General features: G+C 47.9%; 1 protein-coding gene across 1 annotated transcript; it reads right to left on the reverse strand.

The window, feature by feature from the left end:
- Positions 733-18,752, reverse strand: LOC102172465 (2-acylglycerol O-acyltransferase 2-like). Its single transcript, XM_018058960.1, has 6 exons — positions 18,615-18,752; positions 11,648-11,826; positions 4,415-4,619; positions 3,924-4,098; positions 3,097-3,296; positions 733-1,657 (listed from the first exon to the last, which is right to left on the reverse strand). Exons 1-6 carry the CDS (start codon positions 18,703-18,705, stop codon positions 1,503-1,505), a joined length of 1,005 nt encoding a protein of 334 aa, XP_017914449.1. The 5' UTR covers positions 18,706-18,752; the 3' UTR covers positions 733-1,502.

Here is a 21,136-nt window from a genome sequence, read left to right on the forward strand (position 1 = left end):
GGGTCAGAACAGGCCATCAAGAGATGCTGAGTAGATTTATGGCCTGCCTGCTAATTACTCCTACTCCCCAGCACTCCTCACAGGATGGGGAATGGTTAACCATCTCATAATATTATCTATTCCAAGCACAAACCCAAGTTAGGTACTGTAATTCTTATTTCCCTGAAAACAAACCTGAGGTTGAAAGGGGATGGGTCTTGCCCAGGGTTACTGAATCTAAGTTTACATCCACAGAATTTCTCCCTACTCCCCCGACCCCCAACACCCCATTTGTACTTATTGCTGTGATTAGCTTCTAGAGGGAAAAGAACTTGCTTTCCCACTCCAGATGTGGGCGTTCATAGTACTGGTCCTACCCTATCATCCTGTCTGATCATTCATGACACATATCCCAGAGCCAGTGACCCAGAATTTTCCTTATCAGAGGCTTGTCCCCATCTGCCCTGCTTGCAGACACGGACCATTCACTCCTCATGTTCCTTCTCTCCCTGGTCTGCCCTGTGTCTGCACATAGCCTCCCCCTTGTCTCCCGCAGAACAGGGCAGAGGTGGTAAGCTGGAGCTGACTGGCCAGGGAGGAAGGAGTAGCATGCCATTCTGTGGCCCATCTGAGCCACCATCTGGGAAGGGGACACAGGGCAGCAGGGCTGGGGGCCAGGCTGGGACACAATGGGAGGCTGCCAGCTGGGGAGAAGGGTGGAGGAAGAGAAGGCTGAAACAGAATTCTTTCACTGATGAATTGACATTTATGGAGCTCCCTTCTGTGTCAAGGTCAGGGCTGAAGTTACAAAGGAGGAACAGCGGCTGACTCATGGAGCTCTCAGCCAATGTGACATCACAGCTGAGGTCAGAGGTCATCTTAGTCCCTGGGGGAAACTGAGACCCAGAGGGAAGGTGAAGAGGACTGCCATGGTCATTCAGCCAGTGATAGAGCTACAGTCTCCTTCCCCACTTTCCGGCCCCTCTGGCTGCCACTCTGGGGCTCAGAGGACTCAGAAACTTGAAGGTGCCAGGATAAGTCAGGGGGTTGCGGCCTCGCCCTCCTCTTCATCTCAGGGAGGGAGGAGCTGGGACAGGCAGAATGCAGGATGGGGGAGCTTGTAGCAGCTGGGGCTGCTTCTGTGCTGTCACTCAAGGCAGAGGCAGAGAAACCTGCTAACTGGAGCTGCTCTTGTCCTGCCCATTGAGTGACAGGACCGCAGAGGACGGAGACACAGACATCATCCTCTCCCACTTCTCAGGTGGGCAGAATGAAGGAGAGGGCCAACTACAGAGGAGTCAGCGCAGGAGAGCAAGTCACCTACGCCAGAGCCCGGTCTCCTCTGCCAAGGAGCCAGCTGTGACCCAGGGCCTGGCGTGGGGTGGAGCTGCAGGAGTCAGGGGAGGCTCTGGAGCTGTGTTCAACAGACACCTCCAGGAAGCCTTCTGGGATCACAGCACCTTCCTCCATCCTCCCTAATGCCAGCACTGCCCTTTGGAGGAGCCCCTTCTCTGGGGAGGTGTTCAGCAGATCTCCAAGTGTTGGTCTCTGGGGACGTTGTACTTGAGCTTGTGGGCTTCGAAGAGGTTTTCCAGCTCCTTCATGTAGCGCTGGTGCAGCCTGTCCACCTCCTCCTGGGAGGGATGTGGTGTCTTCTGCACTTCGATGGGCTTCCCCACTGCAAGACATAGAGGTGAGTGGTGGCCCAGAGTAGGAACCACTGAAGGCACAGGGACCCTCGGGGTTCCCACCACAACGGTCATCTGAGCAGGTAAGCACTCTTTCTCCTTCCCTTTCAATTCTATTTTGAGTCATAGATTCTAAGATGTTAGGGCAACTCCAAGATTCTGATATATTAACAATATCACCAGCTGGTGTTTTAATGCACCAGTTTTAATGCATTTTAATGCATTATCTCTTAAGTCATCCTAACAATCCTAAGAAGATAGAACCTGCTATTATTCCTATTTGACAACTGAGGCATTGAGACTCGGGGAGGTTGAGTAAATTGGTCAGGGTCACTTAGGAAGAATCAGTGACTGGTTGTAAGCCCTGAGGTTGTGCTCTTAGCCTCATGGACACGTGGATCTGGGAGTCTCCCATCCCATGAGTGGAAGTGTCTGTATGTCTGAGAGGAGGTGGCCCACAGCCCAAGTGCCTTCTGCCTCCTCTCCTTCCACTACAGTGCCCCCCATTCTAGGGAGGACATGGGAGGACCTATCCACCTCCTTCTTCAAGTTCTGCCTGGCTCAGAAAGCAGCTGTCCTGTCTTCTTCTCTTGAGAGTAGTTCTGGAAGCATCTGTTGTGAATTATATTCAAGAAAATATTGCCAGACAACCCAGGGAAAGTCATGGTGTAGAGAGGGTTGGCCAAGTCTGTACTCAACTAAGAAATGACTGGGTGAGTGGAGATGAAAAGACCTCCCTCTACAAGCTTTGCCTTTGAAACCTAGTTGGAATCCAAGACAAAGCAAATGAGACAATCAAATAGCTGAAAAGATGGTGCTAAATCCATGCACTAAGGCCCATGCCCATTATTTACAGGGAAATCCCTCAGGCTCTCCTTCACAGCCTGCTGATTGCTACTTTACACACAATGCTATCAAACCTGGAATGCCCTTCTCTTGTATCCACTTTTCCAATAAGCCTTACAAGATCCTCCTGTCAGAATTAAACCCTCCTCTCTGGCATCATAAAAAATCAAGTAGACCCTGATCAAACCTCAACTTTGTATCAAGGACAGGGTGATCTTTTGGAAGTGATTTACCTTCTCTGAGTCTCAGTTTGCCTTTAGTAAAATGGTGATAATAATCACTGCCTACAAGGTTGCTGGGAAAACTAAGCTGCTGCATGTAAGCAGTCAGTGCAGTACCTGACACACAGCAGGTGCCCAGTAATCAGTAGAGGTGACTGTTCGTTTGTTTTGTCTCAGTTACATTTCCCATCCCAGACTTTCTTTCATCAGGGTTATCTGCCTGTGTATCTGTTTCACACTCTGGAACGTGAACTCCATGAAATTCAATGATGTCTTTGGCTCATGTCTAGTCCCCTTTGCAACACCAGCTTGAGCCCCTGACTGTGTAGCCCTTTCCTCTCCCACCCCGAGTCTAGGCTCACCCACGGTGGTGATGGGCCGGCGGTAGGGCATAAGACCAAAGCTGTACTGGAAGACTCCACGGCCATAGAAGAGCGGGATGGAGACTCTTACAATCTTCTGAAGTCGGTCCTGGAACCAGCGCACCCAGGAGCCAGGGGAGTTCTCAACCTGCTTAAATACGTCATTCTCCCCAAAGGAGAAGATAGGTACCAGAGCTGCCCTAGAGGGAGACAGGAGAGAGCGTGTTGGAGGGGCAAGAAGCTGGCCACATAGCCTGCTGCAGGGACCTAGTGAGCAGGAACTGGAGCAGAGGACAAAGCCCTGGGACAAAAGTAGGAGGCCCTGGGTGTTCTCCAGACCCACCACAGCCTTGTTCTGTGATTTCAGGCAGGTCAGGGCTCCTCTCTGGACCATGACTTCCCAGTTACACCATGACAGAAAAGAATGCTTCAGAGAGCCCTTCCAGGCATAAAACATGCAACCTTTCTGGAAAAATTTCCTCTTCCCTAGTTAGCTTGTATTCTTCACAGATGCTTCAGGGTAAGAGAACAGCTCTAAGCTATGCCCCAAACACCATTCTCCCAAATGCCCTAGACTCAGGTGTAATGCAAGTTTTCAGTAATATGACCCTTGACCCTATTCCCTTTCATCACCAAATCTCCCTTCTAGAATTTTCTCTGGCTATTTGGGAATGAGACAGTACATCGACCACCAACACAGAATCTTCACTGTCAATGGATTGTGACTCTTCCTGCCAAAATAGGATGTGTATTCATCTGTGCTGTCTTCCCGCCAAAACACAATCCTTGCCAATCTCCAGTTGAACCCAGAGCCCTCTTCCCAATACCCGTGCATCAGGGCAAGCCTGATGAAGCCCTTGCGGTTCCGCAGCACCAGCTTGTAGCCTCCAGGCCTGGAATCCAGTGCCTCCTGGACGCCCCCAACAATGATGGCCATGAGGTTACCGCCTCCTTCCCTGCTCAGAATGTGAGCGGCGCTCTCCTTGTCTACGGGGACCAGCCCTGGGGAGAGAGAAAGGTAGTTAGGTATGGGGTGAAAGGGCAGGGACCATGGGCAGAGATGTGGGCTAGGCTCCACTCCAGTTCCCAACTGTGAGTTCCCTGAGGACCGGGACTGAGCCCTTCAGGTCTTCCCAACCCCCAACTGAGTGGATCACTAAGCACAGAGCTGTGGGAAGTGCTTCCTTGAATCTAGCCTCCTTCTCCACTACACATTCACCTGGAAGAAGTACAGAAGTGTTGACAGCCCTCTGTAAAATCGCTCCTCCATGCCTGCAGCCCTCACCCAACTGGGTTACTCAGGGTTGGGAAAACTCACCCCCTGACATGATATAATCCCTGAAGAAAGGAGTCCAGAACCACAAGTTCAGCATCATCAGATGTGGGCGGATGCCAGGGAAGAGTGAGGAAAACCCGGTGCTCTCTGTGCACAGGTTGGTAAAAGCTCCAGTGGCCAGGACCCCGTGGGGGTGGAAGCCAGCGAGGTAGTTCCGGGAGGGGTCCAGATGGGCAGTCTTGACCAGCTGCAGGGACAGCAATCTGCTGAATCGGAGCTGCACCTCATACCATTCTGCCAGCACCAGTGTGATCTTGGGTAACTTGCTCCCCCTCTCTGAGCCTCTAGTTCTTAGGAAGATGGAGATATACATGTGAATGCACCCAGGGAGACCCTGCTGCCACCCAAGTCTCAGACTTGCTGTGAGCTTCAGACAAATTGTCTCCCTCTCCAGCTTTCAATGTATTAAATGTGGACATTTGACCCTGCCCTGCCTACATTCTGCTGAGAATCTCAGGTCTGTGGGTTCCCTGGAATTACCAAGACTACAGGACAGGATAATCATAATTGGCATAGTTCATACACCATCAAGGGCCACACACAGGACTGCCACTCAAACAGCCCTGTTCTAACCAAATTCCCTCTGAGAAAACTCAGCACGTAGGACCTGGGAGTGAGAATTCGCTAGCTATATCAGGGTGGTTGAAAGAGTCTGCAGACCTGGAGGCTGGCCTTAGTCCTGTTTACCCCTCTGTACAATTCAAGTGTCTCCCTGATGGCTCTCTGTTCCCCCTGTGTCAGACCATCATTACCATCTATCCGCCTCTTCCCCTAGCTATTGGCAGCTCTTCCCAGGTCTGGTTGGTCCTGCAGCACAGAGGGTGCACCAGAAACCGCCAGAAGGAGTGGGAGAGGAGAGCTGTTCATCACCAGCAGCTTCCAGGCAAAGTGGGGTGAGGACAGAGGGGGCAGAACTGAGTTAACAGATGTCGCTCCTGGACTTCCCTGGTGGTCCAATGGTTAAGAATCTGCTTGCCAATGCAGGGGACATGTGTTCGATTCCTGGTCCAGGAAGACTCCACATGCTAGGATGCAACTAAGCCTGTGTGCCACAACTACTGAGCTCACAAGCCACAACCACAGAAGCCCGCGTGCCTAGAGCCCATGCTGCACAACAAGAGAGAAACCCAATGAGAAAGCCACCGCAATGAGAACCTCACGCACCTCAATGAAGAGTAATCCCCGCTATCCGCAACTAGAGAAAGCCCACACACAGCAACAAAGACTCAGCACAGCCGAACATAAAATAATTTTAAAAACAAAATGCTGCTCCCACCAGTTACTAGACAGGCTTCAATGTGCAAAGATAACTGCCAGTGATTCTGTGTGTGACCAACCCCTTCCCTACTCTGCCAGGAAATGCAGGGCCCACCCTTTACAGAGCCCTGGGCTCTGGGAGGCACAGCCTTTAGACTCAGAGGCCCTGAGGCCCCTTGACCCAAGCCCTAAGCCCCTGGCAGGAAGCTCCCTAACAAGACTAACCAGGCCTCGTAATTTGCGCTTCCAGGCGCAGGCAGTCCATTCCACTCAGGCTCAGCTTTGGCACCATGAAAGGTCATCAAGTCAACAAGCTGAAATCTTCAGCATTGGCCCTGAGGATGCTTGTTACCTTCAGGCCCCAGAGGCCTGGCCAGCCATCTCAGAGCAGAGGCCCAAGAGATAGCACTGGAGGTGGACCCAAGGGACAGCATTGGAAGTCTGGGCCTATCTGCCCTACCGCAGCTGGACAGTCCCAGCTTGTCCTGTCCTTGACCTGGACTTGATCTCTGCAAACTCCCGCCCCCACTCTGCCCTCTGGTTACCCTCGACCCTTTGCAGAAAGTCTGAGGGGACCTTAGGTGGAGTCACCATTGCTTCACAGATAAAGGCAAACTTCTTTCACTCATGCAGTGGGAATTTATTGAATGTGAAAATAAGGACAAGCAGAGATATTTCTGGTTAGTCTCATTGGGAAAGTGTTTCCTTAGGAACTCATCTCAGTATGTTTCTTTAAAAACATACCTGACTCCCCATACTGAAGTATTTTATGAATTTTCTTTCTCAGCTAGTGAGAAAATAATTTTGTTACAACCCCCTTAAAGGCAATGAAGCAATATCTATCAGTATTAAAATGGAAAAATGTAACTGACCTTTTTAAGCCAGCAACTCCACTGCCGAGGAATTTAGCTACAGAATTTCTCACACTTGTGCAAACGGCATCTGAACACGATTATTAACTGAAGTCCGCCCCCTCCCCTGCTTTGGTAATACCAAAACTTGGCACCCAGTCAAATGTACATCAACAGAGCCTGTTTAGACAAATTATGAAATGCTTCCTTGTGGGCCACTGTGTAGCCATAGGGACATACAATGCAACTCTTCCTGTCCTGATAGGGGAAGGTGGCCACTATCGCTCATCAGGTGGAAAAGCAAAGGGCAAGACCATGTATGCAGAATGTCACCAGCTGTGACAGGGGGAACAACAGATGGAGACAGGTCCTCCTGGGGGAATATGCCTGATTCTCCACCATTAGCTCTTCAGTTCACTTCAGTTCAGTTCAGTCACTCAGTCGTGTCCGACTCTTTGTGACCCCATGAATCACAGCACGCCAGGCCTCCCTGTCCATCACCAACTCCCAGAGTTCACTCAGACTCATGTCCATTGAGTCGGTGATGCCATCCAGCCATCTCATCCTCTATTGTCCCCTTCTCCTCCTGCCCCCAATCCCTCCCAGCGTCAGAGTCTTTTCCAATGAGTCAACTCTTCGCATGAGGTGGCCAAAGTATTGGAGTTTCAGCTTTAACATCAGTCCTTCCAATGAACACCCAGGACTGATCTCCTTTAGAATGGACTGGTTGGATTTCCATGCAGTCCAAGGGACTCTCAAGAGTCTTCTCCAACACCACAGTTCAAAAGCATCAATTCTTTGGCACTCAGCTTTCTTCACAGTCCAACTCTCACATCCATACATGACCACTGGAAAAACCATAGGCGTGACTAGATGGACCTTTGTTGGCAAAGTAATGTCTCTGCTTTTGAATATGCTATCTAGGTTGGTCATAACTTCTCTTCCAAGGAGTAAGTGTCTTTTAATTTCATGGCTGCAATCAACATCTGCAGTGATTTTGGAGCAAGTCTGACACTGTTTCCACTGTTTCCCCGTCTATTTCCCATGAAGTGATGGGACCAGATGCCATGATCTTCGTTTTCTGAATGTTAAGCTTTAAGCCAACTTTTTCACTCTCCTCTTTCACTTTCATCAAAAGGCTTTTTAGTTCCTCTTCACTTTCTGCCATAAGGGTGGTGTCATCTGCATATCTGAGGTGATTGATATTTCTCCCGGCAATCTTGATTCCAGCTTGTGTTTCTTCCAGCCCAGCGTTTCTCATGATGTACTCTGCATATAAATTAAATAAGCAGGGTGACAATATACAGCCTTGATGTTCTCCTTTTCCTATTTGGAACTAGTCTGTTGTTCCATGTCCAGTTCTAACTGTTGCTTCCTGACCTGCATATAGGTTTCTTAAGAGGAAGGTCAGGTGGTCTGGTATTCCCATCTCTTTCAGAATTTTCCACAGTTGATTGTGATCCACACAGTCAAAGGCTTTGGCATAGTCAATAAAGCAGAAATAGGTGTTTTTCAGGAACTCTCTTGCTTTTTCCATGATCCAGCAGAGGTTGGCAATATGATCTCTGGTTCCTCTGCCTTTTCTAAAATCAGCTTGAACATCTGGAAGTTCACAGTTCACATATTGCTGAAGCCTGGCTTGGAGAATTTTGAGCGTTACTTTACTAGCATATGAGATGAGTGCAATTGTGCAGTAGTTTGAGCATTCTTTGGCATTGCCTTTCTTTGGGATTGGAATGAAAACTGACCTTTTCCAGTCCTGTGGCCACTGCTGAGTTTTCCAAATTTGCTGGCATATTGAGTGCAGCACTTTCACAGCATCATCTTTCAGGATTTGAAATAGCTCCACTGGAATTCCATCACCTCCACTAGCTTTGCTCATAGTGATGCTTTCTAAGGCCCACTTGACTTCACATTCCAGGATGTCTGGCTCTAGGTGAGTGATCACACCATTGTGATTCTCTGGGTCATGAAGATCTTTTTTGTACAGTCCTTCTGTGTATTCTTGCCACCCCTTTTTAATATCTTCTGCTTCTGTTAGGTCCATACCATTTCTGTCCTTTATCGAGCCCATCTTTGCATGAAATGTTCCCTTGGTATCTCTAATTTTCTTGAAGAGATCTCTAGTCTTTCCCATTCTGTTGTTTTCCTCTATTTCTTTGCATTGATCCCTGAGGAAGACTTTCTTATCTCTCCTTGCTATTCTTTAGAACTCTGCATTCAGATGCTTACATCTTTCCTTTTCTCCTTTGCTTTTTGCTTCTCTTCTTTTCACAGCTATTTGTAAGGCCTCCCCGATGGCCATTTTGCTTTTTTGCATTTCTTTTCCATGGGGATGGTCTTGATCCCTGTCTCCTGTACAATGTCACGAACTTCTGTCCATAGTTCATCAGGCACTCTGTCTATCAGATCTAGTCCCTTAAATCTATTTCTCACTTCCACTGTATAATCATAAGGGATTTGATTTAGATCATACCTGAATGGTCTAGTGGTTTTCCCTACTTTCTTCAATTTAAGTCTGAATTTGGCAATGAGGAGTTCATGATCTGAGCCACAGTCAGCTCCCGGTCTTGTTTTTGCTGACTGTATAGAGCTTCTCCATCTTTGGCTGCGAAGAATATAATCAATCTGATTTCGGTGTTGACCATCTGGTGATGTTCATGTGTAGAGTCTTCTCTTGTGTTCTTGGAAGAGGATGTCTGCTATGACCAGTGCATTCTCTTGGCAAAAGAAAGTTGCCAAATGCATTCTCTTGACAAAAAAAAAAAATTAGCTCTTTAGGAAGCCCAAATGTTGCACTTAGAAAGATCCAATGCTCAGAAATATAATAGTTTCCCTACTTTGCTTGAAATTCCCCCCAATAGACCCCAGCTCATAAAATCAGTAAGAGCTGAAGGCAGCTCAGAAACACAGGCTCATTTGACACAGAGTACAGAGGCTTATGAATGGGTGGGAGCTCCAGTCGAGTGTGGACTCCTTACCTGGGTACCCCTACCTCCTAGCCATCGTAAGATCCCTTCCAGCCCTGTGTTGTAGAAGTGTGTGGAAGAATTGTAGGGGCTCCTGGGAAGTGCAGCGGTCCAGACTCTCGGGCCATAGCCCCACCCCTGCAGGCTCCCAGGCCAGGACAAGCAAGTCAAAGTGCTCATCAGCCCGCCCTCTGCTGGCCACTAGGTGGTATTGCCTGCCTTCTGTGTAGGTGGTAACGCCAAAGGCCTGATGTAGGCAAGGGTCCTGAACACTGTGCAGGTAGAATTCTGCAGTGTCCAGTGTCCCACCATTGTCAGTAGTGTCAGGGCTGAGAAATCCTCTCTGGGGGAGAAGCAGGAGAGTGGTGGATAAGATAGGCACAGAATCATTTTCTGCAACTGGCAGAAACTCCAGGTGCAAAGGAGGCCCTTTGGAGGCCCCAGGATGGCAGGAAGACAGCCCGCTGGAGAGCTTTCAGTTGAAGACTTCATTTCTGTGAAATAGCTTGCAGTGGTCTCCCTTACATGTGCGTGCTAAGTCGCTTCCGTCGAGTCTGACTCTTTGCGACCCTATGGACTGGAGCTCACCAAGCTCCTCTGTACATGGGATTCTTCAGGCAAAAATACTGAAGTGAGCTGCCACGCCCTCCTACAGGGATCTTTCCAGCTCAAGGATTGAACCCACGTCTTCTGCATTTCCTGCATTGGCAGGTGGGTTCTTTACCGCTAGCGCCACCTGGGAAGCCCACTGGTCTCCCTTATCTTATCCTTAAAAACCTCTCCAACTTCATCCCCAGTGTGCCTTCTGCTTTAGTCACACTAATGCTCAGAAACCAAGCCCTGGTCAGCTTCTGGGCCTGCACGTGCACTTCCCTTCACAGGCCACCTTTCCTTCCCTGCTGGACTTGGGATTCAGTTTACAGTGTGGAGTGAGACCACAGGGACAGAATCCACAAAGAGACCCAGAAAGCTCGACTTGAGGCCAGAAACTACTTATGGCTTTTCCTTGGCTTGGTAGCTGATGTCACAACACTTTCCCATGGAAACTCTTGTCTGGGAAGAAGACAGAGAGAGAAGGGAATTCATAATCTCAAAGTTGAGAGATTCTGGGGTGAGGATGAGGGACTCTGCCTGTGGCAGGCCCATGGCTCCTCTAAGGCCCCAGCAAACCCTACTAGCTTCTGTTGACAAGGTCCCAGGAGGGCACCTTGCATAGGAAGCGGATATGGGGCCTGGGAAGACCACCCCCTAACCTGGTCCCTTCAGGTCGGCTCAGCACTGTCCACTCACTCTCCTGCTTCTAGAGGAGGCCTACTTGTCCCTGCTGGCACCTCTCTGTGTCCCTATCACCTTCCCCATTCTATCTGGTCAATAAATCATCCTCGCCCAGTTGCTTACATCTAAGACTTTAGTCTGTCTGGGATTCAGGAAAGGAGTCAAAGGTCAGTTCACTCAAATCAAGGATCCTGTTCCACTCAGGTCTGAACTTTGGGTCCAGGGTCAAGTGTCCAAATGGCCATCAGGTGCCCTCAGTCAGAAAGTCAGAGATTCAAAAGAACTCAGGTGTCAGGGATCGGTGTGATCACTGGATACAGTATCCAGGATACATTCAGGATGCGGCAAGTCCTTGTCCAAGGATGCATAATGTACCAGAGTGAGAGGCAGGTTAGAGAACCTAGAACAAGTTCCTTGTCCTCCCCCCGTCCCTCTAGACTGACTATGGACAAACTTTAATCCAGCAGAAGAACTTTGTATGTGACCTCAATCACATCCTGTTCCTTTCTAGGGGTTAGTCTCCTCATCTTATGAAGTGTGGGGCTAGGTGATCTCTTAGAACCTTAAGTTTATAACCTGCACCCCTAAGCATGGCTGCTAAGGGCTTTACGTCTGTAAGATACCTAAGGTGTGCCACAATATATGGTTCACAGAGCTCCTTCAAATTCTGTTCATTCATCCATCTTCATAGTGGCCCTACATCCTGGCCAGACAGAAGGTGACTCCTCCCCAGGCCACAGAGTGGTGAAAGCCCAGCTTCTGCCTCCCAGCCCAGTATTTGCTCACTGCACAGAGGATCACACTTCCCATGGACGTGTGGGGCACTACAGTCCTGACCACACCCCAGCCACCCCATTACTCACCAAGATGGGGAAATAGTCCTTCATGTACCTCCATATGATGCAGCGCCTTAAGGCCTCACTGCGCCTGCCCCCCCTCCACGGCTTGGATAGATCCAGGTACCACCAGACTGCATATAGGACACTGAAGATCCAGAATCTTGTGAACAGGAGGCCTATGAAGACAGCAATGCAGATCTGGGCTGGGAAGGGAAGCAGGAAGACGAGCAGTCAGAGGAATGAAGGAACAAGCTCTCCTCCAACTAGCAGCACTGTCCTGTCCAGCCCTAGCCCGAGGAGGAAGGGGTGAGACTCTCTTGACTTCAAGGAGGAAAGAATGCAGCCTGTCCATGTTACACTGGGAGCCTGGATTTGAAGCCAGGTAGACCCGGAGAAGGCAATGGCACCCCACTCCAGTACTGTTGCCTGGAAAATCCCGTGGACGGAGGAGCCTGGAAGGCTGCAGCCCATGGGGTCGCTAAGAGTCGGACACGATTGAGCGACTTCACTTTCACTTTTCACTTTCATGCATTGGAGAAGGAAATGGCAACCCACTCCAGTGTTCTTGCCTGGAGAGTCCCAGTGATAGCAGAGCCTGGTGGGCTGCTGTCTATGGGGTTGCACAGAGTCGGACACGACTGAAGCGATTTAGCAGCAGCAGCAGCAGCAGACCCAACTCCACGCTAAGTTTTCCCCACTGTACCAGGCTGCTTATTTGTTCCAGTTTTACCCCTGCACCCCCATTTCTTTCCAGTTAAGTAGTCTATATTCACTGGGTGCTCAATAAATGCCTGGGAGAGAAGTGACTAGATTAACACTTTCTAATGTACACCCTTAAGGACCCCAAAGAAACAGGAGAAATGCTTTCTGCCCAGCCCTCTCTCTGCCCACTCACTGCCCATCTGTCTATTTATAAATCCTGCCAGATCCCCCCTCTAATTAAAGTCCTTCCATGACTTTCTCATGACTTTAAAAACAGCCCATGTAGCTCAGCCTGGTATTCAGATTCTGCATAGCTAGATGACCCCCATCTTGCTGCAGCCTCATTCACCCATATGGACCCTATACTCTGGCCACATGAAATTGTTCAGTGTATCTACATGGAGACATGATGTTCCTTCAGTCTCTTAGCTTTTGATCATGCTATTTTCTCTGACCATCTTGCCCTTTGCTGCTGAAGGAGGGAGGAAGGAAGAGGCCAACCTGTGGCTGGCCCATGGGTCAGGGATACAGCATGGCTATGACCTGGTCAAGTGAGGAAATACCTTCTTACCTACAATTCCCAGTCTTTTACTGCAGGCTATCCCTGGCTTCATCTCAGAGTCGGGAGGTCTGAGGGGCTGACCCTAACCTAATGCAAATGGAGCATCATTCTCAGAGAATATTCCTCCTACCTCATCCCATTCCTTCTCCTCAATACCATGCACTCACGCTGTTAAAATGTCAGCCTCCAGTTGTACTGAATGTGAAAGTAGAGTAGAATGGGTCTGTCACTCCTGGCTGGCTTCCAGGAAGAGGACTTTTGACCCAATATGAACAGTAGTAAAATTCATAAACCAGAGGAAATAGGTTGGAACTCACATAACACTGAGCACGTATAATGTGCCAAGCACTGGTGGTTCAGTCGTGTACAACAGACAGAAATTCCTGCCTTCACGGAGCTGACTTTCCACAGTATTTTGTTTAGGGCACTTTGTTTTGTTTTTTAAATTTCTATGGTGGTAAAATATATATAGCTTATACTTTGTCAACTGAACCATTTTTAAGTGTACAGCTCAGTGACACTACATTCATCCACTTTGACCGTCATGATTATCCACTTTCAGAACTCTTTTCATTTTCCCAAACTGAACCTCTGTACCCATTAAACAAAAACACCCATGTCTCCCTCCTCTAGCCCCTGCCAATCACCATTCTCTTTTCTGTCTCTATGAATCTGATTGGTCTACGAACCTCACAAAAGAGGAATCATCAAGTATTTGTGTGTATGTGTGTGACTATCTTTATCTCACTTCACACAATGTCCTCAAGATTCATCCTTGTTGTTGCATGTTCCAGAAATCCCTTCCTTTTGATGGCTGAATAATATTCCACTGTGCTATTTGCAACATTTTTCATCCTTTCATCCATCAACGGACTGATGGACATCTAGGTTGCTTCTACACACCTTGTGGGTTGATCAGTTTTCTGTTTGCCTTAAATATTTTTTAATAAAAAACTTGAATGGGACCAGGAAAGTAGACTTTTGATTTTGCCCCAAGGTAGAGAGTCCTAGTTGACTAGTCTGAGAGTTCCCTGGTCTGGAAGTCCCTAGAAGTGGTTTTCTGAAAGTGGGAGCAACCCATGTAGACCTTTGATTTTGCCCCAAGGTAGACAGTCCTAGCTGACATTCTTTATAATTTTTTTTACATTAAATATTTGCATTTAAAAAAAAAACAAACACTTAAAAATCTAAGTCAACCGCCGAGCCATCCTTGTCTCCGGGCATCTGCCTCCTCCCTCCAGATCTGCAAGCAAGCATCCTTCCATCCTCTATGCATGAGCATCTACCAGTGTGGACATGTTCTTTTTCGTGAAAATGGTGGCATTTTATTCCCACTGTTCTACAACTTTCCCATTCAAGTTTTTTATTAAAAAATATTTAAGGCAGAGAAGTGTTCAACCCACAAGGAGTGTAAAAGCAACCTAGATGTCCATCAGTCCATTGATGGATGAAAGGATGAAAAATGTTGCAAATAGCACAATGGAATATTATTCAGCCATCAAAAGGAAGGGATTTCTGGAACACACAACAACAAGGATGACTCTTGAGGACATTGTGCAAAGTGAGATAAAGATAGTCACATACATACACACAAATACTTGATGATTCCTCTTTTGTGAGGTTCGTAGACCAATCAGATTCATAGAGACAGAAAAGAGAATGGTGATTGGCAGGGGCTAGAGGAGGGAGACATGGGTGTTTTTGTTTAATGGGTACAGAGGTTCAGTTTGGGAAAATGAAAAGAGTTCTGAAAGTGGATAATCATGACGGTCAAAGTGAATGAATGTAGTGTCACTGAGCTGTACACTTAAAAGTGGTCCAGATGACAAAGTATAAGTTATATATATTTTACCATCATGCCTTCCAATGCAGGGGGCATGTGGGTTCAATCTCTGGTAAGGGAACTAAGCTTCCACATGTCTCAGGGGCTAAAAATCCAAAAACTTAAAAAAGAAGCAATGTTATAACAAATTCAATAAAGACTTTAAATGGTCCACATCAAAGGAAAATTTTTTCTTCAAAAGAAAAAGAAAACTGCTTGTAGAGAATAAAACTGAGTTGTTAATAGTGACTCCCTGGAGGGAATTCCCTGGCAGTCCAGTGGTTAGGACTCTGCACTTTTACTGCTTTCATATAAGCCTTGCCACTAGAGGCAAAAAAAAAAAAAATATATATATATATATATATGTGTGTGTGTGTATATATCTATATACATATTATGTATGTAATGGCTCCCTAGAGAGTAGGACTTCCAGATGTTCAAGCTGGTTTTAGAAAAGACAGAAGAACCAGAAATCTAATTGCCAACATCCACTGGATCATCGAAAAATCAAGAGAGTTCCACAAAAACATCTATTTCTGCTTTATTGACTATGCCAAAGCCTTTGACTGTGTGGATCACAATCAACTGTGGAAAATTCTGAAAGAGATGGGAATACCAGACCACCTGACCTGCCTCTTGAGAAATCTGTATGCAGGTCAGGAAGCAACAGTTAGAACTGGACATGGAACAACAGACTGGTTCCAAATAGGAAAAGGAGTACGTCAAGGCTGTATATTGTCACCCTGCTTATTTAACTTCTATGCAGAGTACATCATGAGAAACGCTGGGCTGGAAGAAGCACAAGCCGGAATCAATATTGCCAGGAGAAATATCAATAACCTCAGATATGCAGATGATACCACCCTTATGGCAGAAAGTGAAGAAGAACTAAAAAGCCTCTTGATGAAAGTGAAAATGGAGAGTGAAAAAGTTGGCTTAAAGCTCAACATTCAGAAAACTAAGATCATGGCATCTGGTCCCATCACTTCATGGCAAATAGATGGGGAAATAGTAGAAACAGTGTCAGACTTTATTTTGGGGGGTCCAAAATCACTGCAGATGGTGATTGCAGCTATGAAATTAAAAGATACTTTCTCCTTGGAAGGAAACTTATGACCAAGCTAGACAGCATATTAAAAAGCAGAGACATTACTTTGCCAGCAAAGGTCCATCTAGTCAAGGCTATGGTTTTTCCTGTGGTCATGTATGGATGTGAGAGTTGGACTGTGAAGAAAGCTGAGCGCCAAAGAATTGACACTTTTGAACTGTGGTGTTGGAGAAGATTCTTGAGAGTTCCTTGGACTGCAAGGAGATCCAACCAGTCCATTCTAAAGGAGATCAGTCCTGAGTGTTCACTGGAAGGACTGATGTTGAAGCTGAAACTCCAATACTTTGGCCACCTGATGCGAAGAGCTGACTCATTTGACAAGACCCTGATGCTGGGAAAGATTGAGGGCAGGAGAAGAAGGGGATGACAGAGGATGAGATGGCTGGATGGCATCACTGACTCAATGGAGATGAGTCTGAGTAATCTCTGGGAGTTGGTGAGGGACAGGGAGGCCTGGCGTGCTGCGGTCCATGGGGTCCTGAAGTGTCGGACATGACTGAGTGACTGAACTGAACTGAAGAGCATAGGATCTGGGGAAGTCTTTCACTTGTAGGACACACATTCTGTTTGGATGTGTTACAACAGCACATGCTGGCTTTTGCAACTAACGTAGCATGTTAAGGTTAGGAAAAAGCCACTCAAGAGGCCCTTGCACTCAGAAAGAACTCCCCACCATCCTCATCACCCTTAGCTCCTGTCAGCAGGCAAAACCAAACTTGGGGATCTTTTCAGACCCTAAGGAAGAGAGGCCTCTACCTTCTCACATAACACCAAGAAGGAAATATGTAAAACTCCACTTTACAGAGGCCCAGAGAGGGTATGCAAATTGGCTGAGCTCACACAGAAAGTTAGTCAGAAGGGACAAGACATTTATCAACAAATGTTAGTGGACACCAACTCTTCTAGGAGCTGGAGATTCAGCTGAGAGCAAGACCAACTGTTTGAAAGGAGCTTACCTTCCTGTGTGAGTGTGTGAGCTACAGAGGAGAGGAAAAGAAACAGTAAACAAGAAACCAGCTGGAAAGTATTTGTTTCTGGGCCCTGAGTCCTTGGTGACATGTCCTTGTTAAACTTTCTGGCTACTTCTTTGCCCCTCTCCCAAATGCCTGCTCTATATCCAGTGTGAACCAGCTGTTCACCGTATGGCCAGCATTTACTGGCCCACTGGAAGCCCTTACTTTTCCTGCCAGCCTATAAATCCTGCCTTGTGGACCCATCTCCTGAGTATCTTTGGAAAGGGTCCCTTCTCTCCACCCACTGGAAGCTTCCCTAGATCTAGGTAAGTAATCTTTATTTTAACAACCAGATTGAAAATATTTTGTATACTTTCTGGCTCTATGGGGCAACTTGGAGGATATTACATAGGCCTGTAATCATTTAAATTATGCAAGAATTTAAAATGTAAAAACTATTCTTGGGCTGTACAAGTGCAAAAAAACAGTGGGCTGGATTTGACCCATGCCACATAAACTGGGGACCCCTGATATAGCCTGGACATCTAGGGCACTCAGCTTCCCCCTATATGTACTCCCTGCCATCAGTCTATCCCCCGTACTCCAAACACAGCAGATCCATAGGCTTCAAGCACTGGGACCTGTACTGCACAGACTGAACCTTGTCCCTCCCATTCCTAAAGCATTCCTGGGGCTCCCCTTTTTCCCCAGGGTAAGGGACAAGGTACAAGCTCCTGCTCCCAGCACCAGCTGGCCCAGATCTCTCTTCTCAATTGTCCTCGCTCTAGCTCCAGGCCGAGGGCTGCTCGACCTCCCTGTGCTCTTCCTGATGTTCCCAGGTCTTGGGCTGAGCTGGGGGTGGATGAGGGCAGATAGACACACTTGTGCTGGCAAAGCGCCACCAAGGCCAGGTGAGCAAGATGTCCCTCATCCCCCCACCCCCACCCCCACCCTGTGATCCTCAGGCATCAGCCTACCTGCTTCTGGGCCCCCAGGACCCTTCCTCCAGGAGCCAAGAGACTTGTCCCCTGCCCTGGGGTACCCCCTGCTCCACACTTCCTCCCACACCTCAGCCCTCTCTCAACCCTCTGCCTCCTTCGCTTTCATCCTTTGGCAGCACAGGAGCCCAGACCTACAGCCTTGCACATCTAAGGCACTCAGCTTCCCTGCTCATCTGTGTGATGGGGGTAACTAGGGAGAAGGCAATGGCACCCTACTCCAGTACTCTTGCCTGGAAAATAACATGGACGGAGGAGCCTGGTAGGCTGCAGTCCATGGGGTTGCGAAGAGTCAGACACGACTGAGCGACTTCACTTTCACGCATTGGAGAAGGAAATGGCAACCCACTCCAGTGTTCTTGCCTGGAGAATCCCAGGGACGGGGGAGCTTGGTGGGCTGCTGTCCATGGGGTCGCACAGAGTCGGACACGACTAAAGTGACTTAGCAGTAGCAGTAGGGACATTTAAAATGTCCCAACAACCTTTAGAGCAGAGACACAAGTCAGTCATCAAGGATGCCAGCAGTAAGGAGCTGGTTTTCTTGCTTTCCTGGGGATAAATGCTTTAGCTGCAAAATTTGGGGGAGGTTCTAAGGGAGGACATGGAGTATACATATGGTAACTGCGTGCATGTGTGTGTGCATGCATGTTTGTGTGTGAGTGTGTGAAATGGCTGTTGACCATTTCAGAGCCTGTACAGTCTGTTCATATTTTATCCCCAGTCTAGTAGGGTCTGTCCACAGGCTGGACACTAGCTCTTGGGGGAGCAGTTCCTAACTAGTATGGTGCCAGCAGATGAGATGAAGAATCCCATGGTCTCTTGTCCCCCCAGCCCAGCCCGCCTTACCCAGGACCACAAAGGAGAAAATCCACTGCAGAACCACAAAGGTCTGCAGTCTGCGCTCCCATGGCACGGACAGGGGTGCAAACTTCACCATGCCGTCTCCTCGGTTGACTCCACAGGTTTCTCTGAGCTCTGCTGTGGTCTGAGGCACCTACTGGTTTTGTTGCTGCCAGAGGTTGAGTAAGCATTAGTGGTCTGGGAGGAGGGTGCCCCACCCACCCCGGCCCAGCCTAATGCCTCCCTGCCCTCACCTTGGCAGGAATCTGTTTCCTGGGAGAAACCTTTGAACCCCCCTGCCCTGGAGTCAGCTAAAGGAAGGAGGAAGGGAAGGACATTCGCCTCCTCAGGCAATACCTTATCTGCCAGATACCTTTCTCTTTTTGCTTGAATCTTGCCCTCCCCTTGACAGGTCAAGCACTAAGTATAGGGCAGTTCTGTCCTCCTCACATCTACCCAATGACTTGGCTGCAGTAGCTGTCTCCCCTCTTCTGCCATGTCTGCTGTTCCCCTCCACAAATACACAGTAACAGCTCCTGTGCTGTGGAATTGCCCTTGACAAGTTCACCAGTGGCCTCCACACTGCTAAATCCAGTGGTCAATTCTCAGCTCTCATCTTGACCTCTCAGCAGCCTCAGACACAGCTGGTCCCTCCCTCCCTCTTGAAACCACTGGTCTGTGGACACCACACTCACCTGGTTTTCCTCCTGTCCCTCTGGCTGCTCCTGGGTCTCCACGGTGGCTCTTATTCCTCACCAGGGCTCTCCTGCCCACTCTGTGCCTGGACCCTCCCTCCTCTCTCCCGCAGAGACCTCATCCAGGCTCATGGCCTCAGAGTCTGTCTACAGGACGAGCACTTCCAAACTGCATCTTCAGCCTGACCTCCCCTTGTGCTCCAGACTTGACTATGTAGGTGGGTTCTTGATATCCTTCCTGGTAGTCTGCTCAGCGTCTGTTTCACAGCCTGTCTAAGACTGAATTTGATCTTTCCTCTCCTGCCCAGGCCAGCCTTTCCTCTGCTCTTTGACATCTCAGGAAAGGGGACTCCAGTGACCTGGTTACACAGGCCAAAACCTTAGCATCACTCTAGGCTCTTTCTGTCCCTCTCCATTCACCTCTCTTAGTCGGTTCTCCTGAATCTCTTCCTTTAAATGTGCACTTTGAACTGAAATATATCAAACATACAGGAAAAGGCACAAGTCCTCAGTGTAGGAGTGATACATTGTCCCAGAGTGAACACACTGGTGTGATCTCCATTCTGATGGACAAATAGGACCTGACCAGCACCTGTGTCTTTGCCTGTCACTCCTCTCTTCTCCAAACCTCATGCCACCCTCGTCTGCTCTGAAATTTACAAGTGAGGCTCACACAAAATATTCTTTTGAGACTGGTTCTCTGGCTCAAGATTATATTTCAAGAATCATCCAAACTGGGTATATTTGTAGTATGTTTTTTCTCATTGCTACATAAGACTTCACTGGGTGGATATACCACAATTCATCTGCTGGGGGACATGTAGGGTATTGCCTAAGTCTGGCTATTATGAACTGTACTGCTATGGGCATTCTTTTCTGTTTTTTCCAATTTTTTTTCTTTGAGAAAAGATTGACATACATCATTGTACAAGCGTAAGGTATACAGCATGATGATTTGGTTTAGACACATTGTGAATGATTGCAATAGATTTAGTTAACATCCATTGTCTCACATAGTACAATAAAAAGAAAGAGGGACAAAAATCTCCTTTTGATGAGAATTCTGATCTACAGTCTTCACAGCTCTCTTATGTATCACACGGCAGGACAGGTGTAATGTATCGGGCTTATAGTGCTCATTTATATACATTTGTGTTGAGTATGTTCCTGGAAATAGAACAGCTGGGTCTTTTTGTGTAAGTTCACGTATTTCCCAAAGTGATTGTACAAATTTATACCCACAAGCTTCACATGAGAATTCCAGTTTCTTCACATCCTCCTCAACATTTAATCCGTTGTAGTGAGGACATGGGGACAGTTTATTGTGCTCACAGTGGCTTCCTCTGTGCCTAATGAGATTGCCTAATGAGGCTGAGCACATTTTAAAATGTTCATTGGCCATTTGAATATCATTTTATCACAGGTTCACCCATGAGTCTTCTGTTGATTTAGATATCTCTTGCAGGGGAAAGCTACACCCACAGCCAGCCTCTTTGATCATCTCTGATACCAGGGTTCTCACTGGTCTCTGTCTCTATGTCCTTTCTCCCTCTCAACAGCCAGAGGGACTGCTGGGTCAAAGGGTATGTGACTGTACGAGCTGGGGAGGAGTAGTGCCAGGCTTTTCCCAAAACGGCAGCACCAGTTTACACCCTCACCAAGAATGTATCTGAGGTCACTTGGATGCTGGCCTCATGGTGTGGTCAGACTTATTACTGTTTGCTAGTGTTGGGCTCTTTGCCAGCTAGGGTTGGGATCTTGCATTTCCTGATCACGCACGTTGCACATGGCTTTGGTCACAGGAATTTCCTTTTCTTTGAAAAGCTCATTCTT

This window comes from Capra hircus, chromosome 15, assembly GCF_001704415.2.
Source record: "Capra hircus breed San Clemente chromosome 15, ASM170441v1, whole genome shotgun sequence".
NCBI classification, from domain to species: domain Eukaryota; kingdom Metazoa; phylum Chordata; class Mammalia; order Artiodactyla; family Bovidae; genus Capra; species Capra hircus.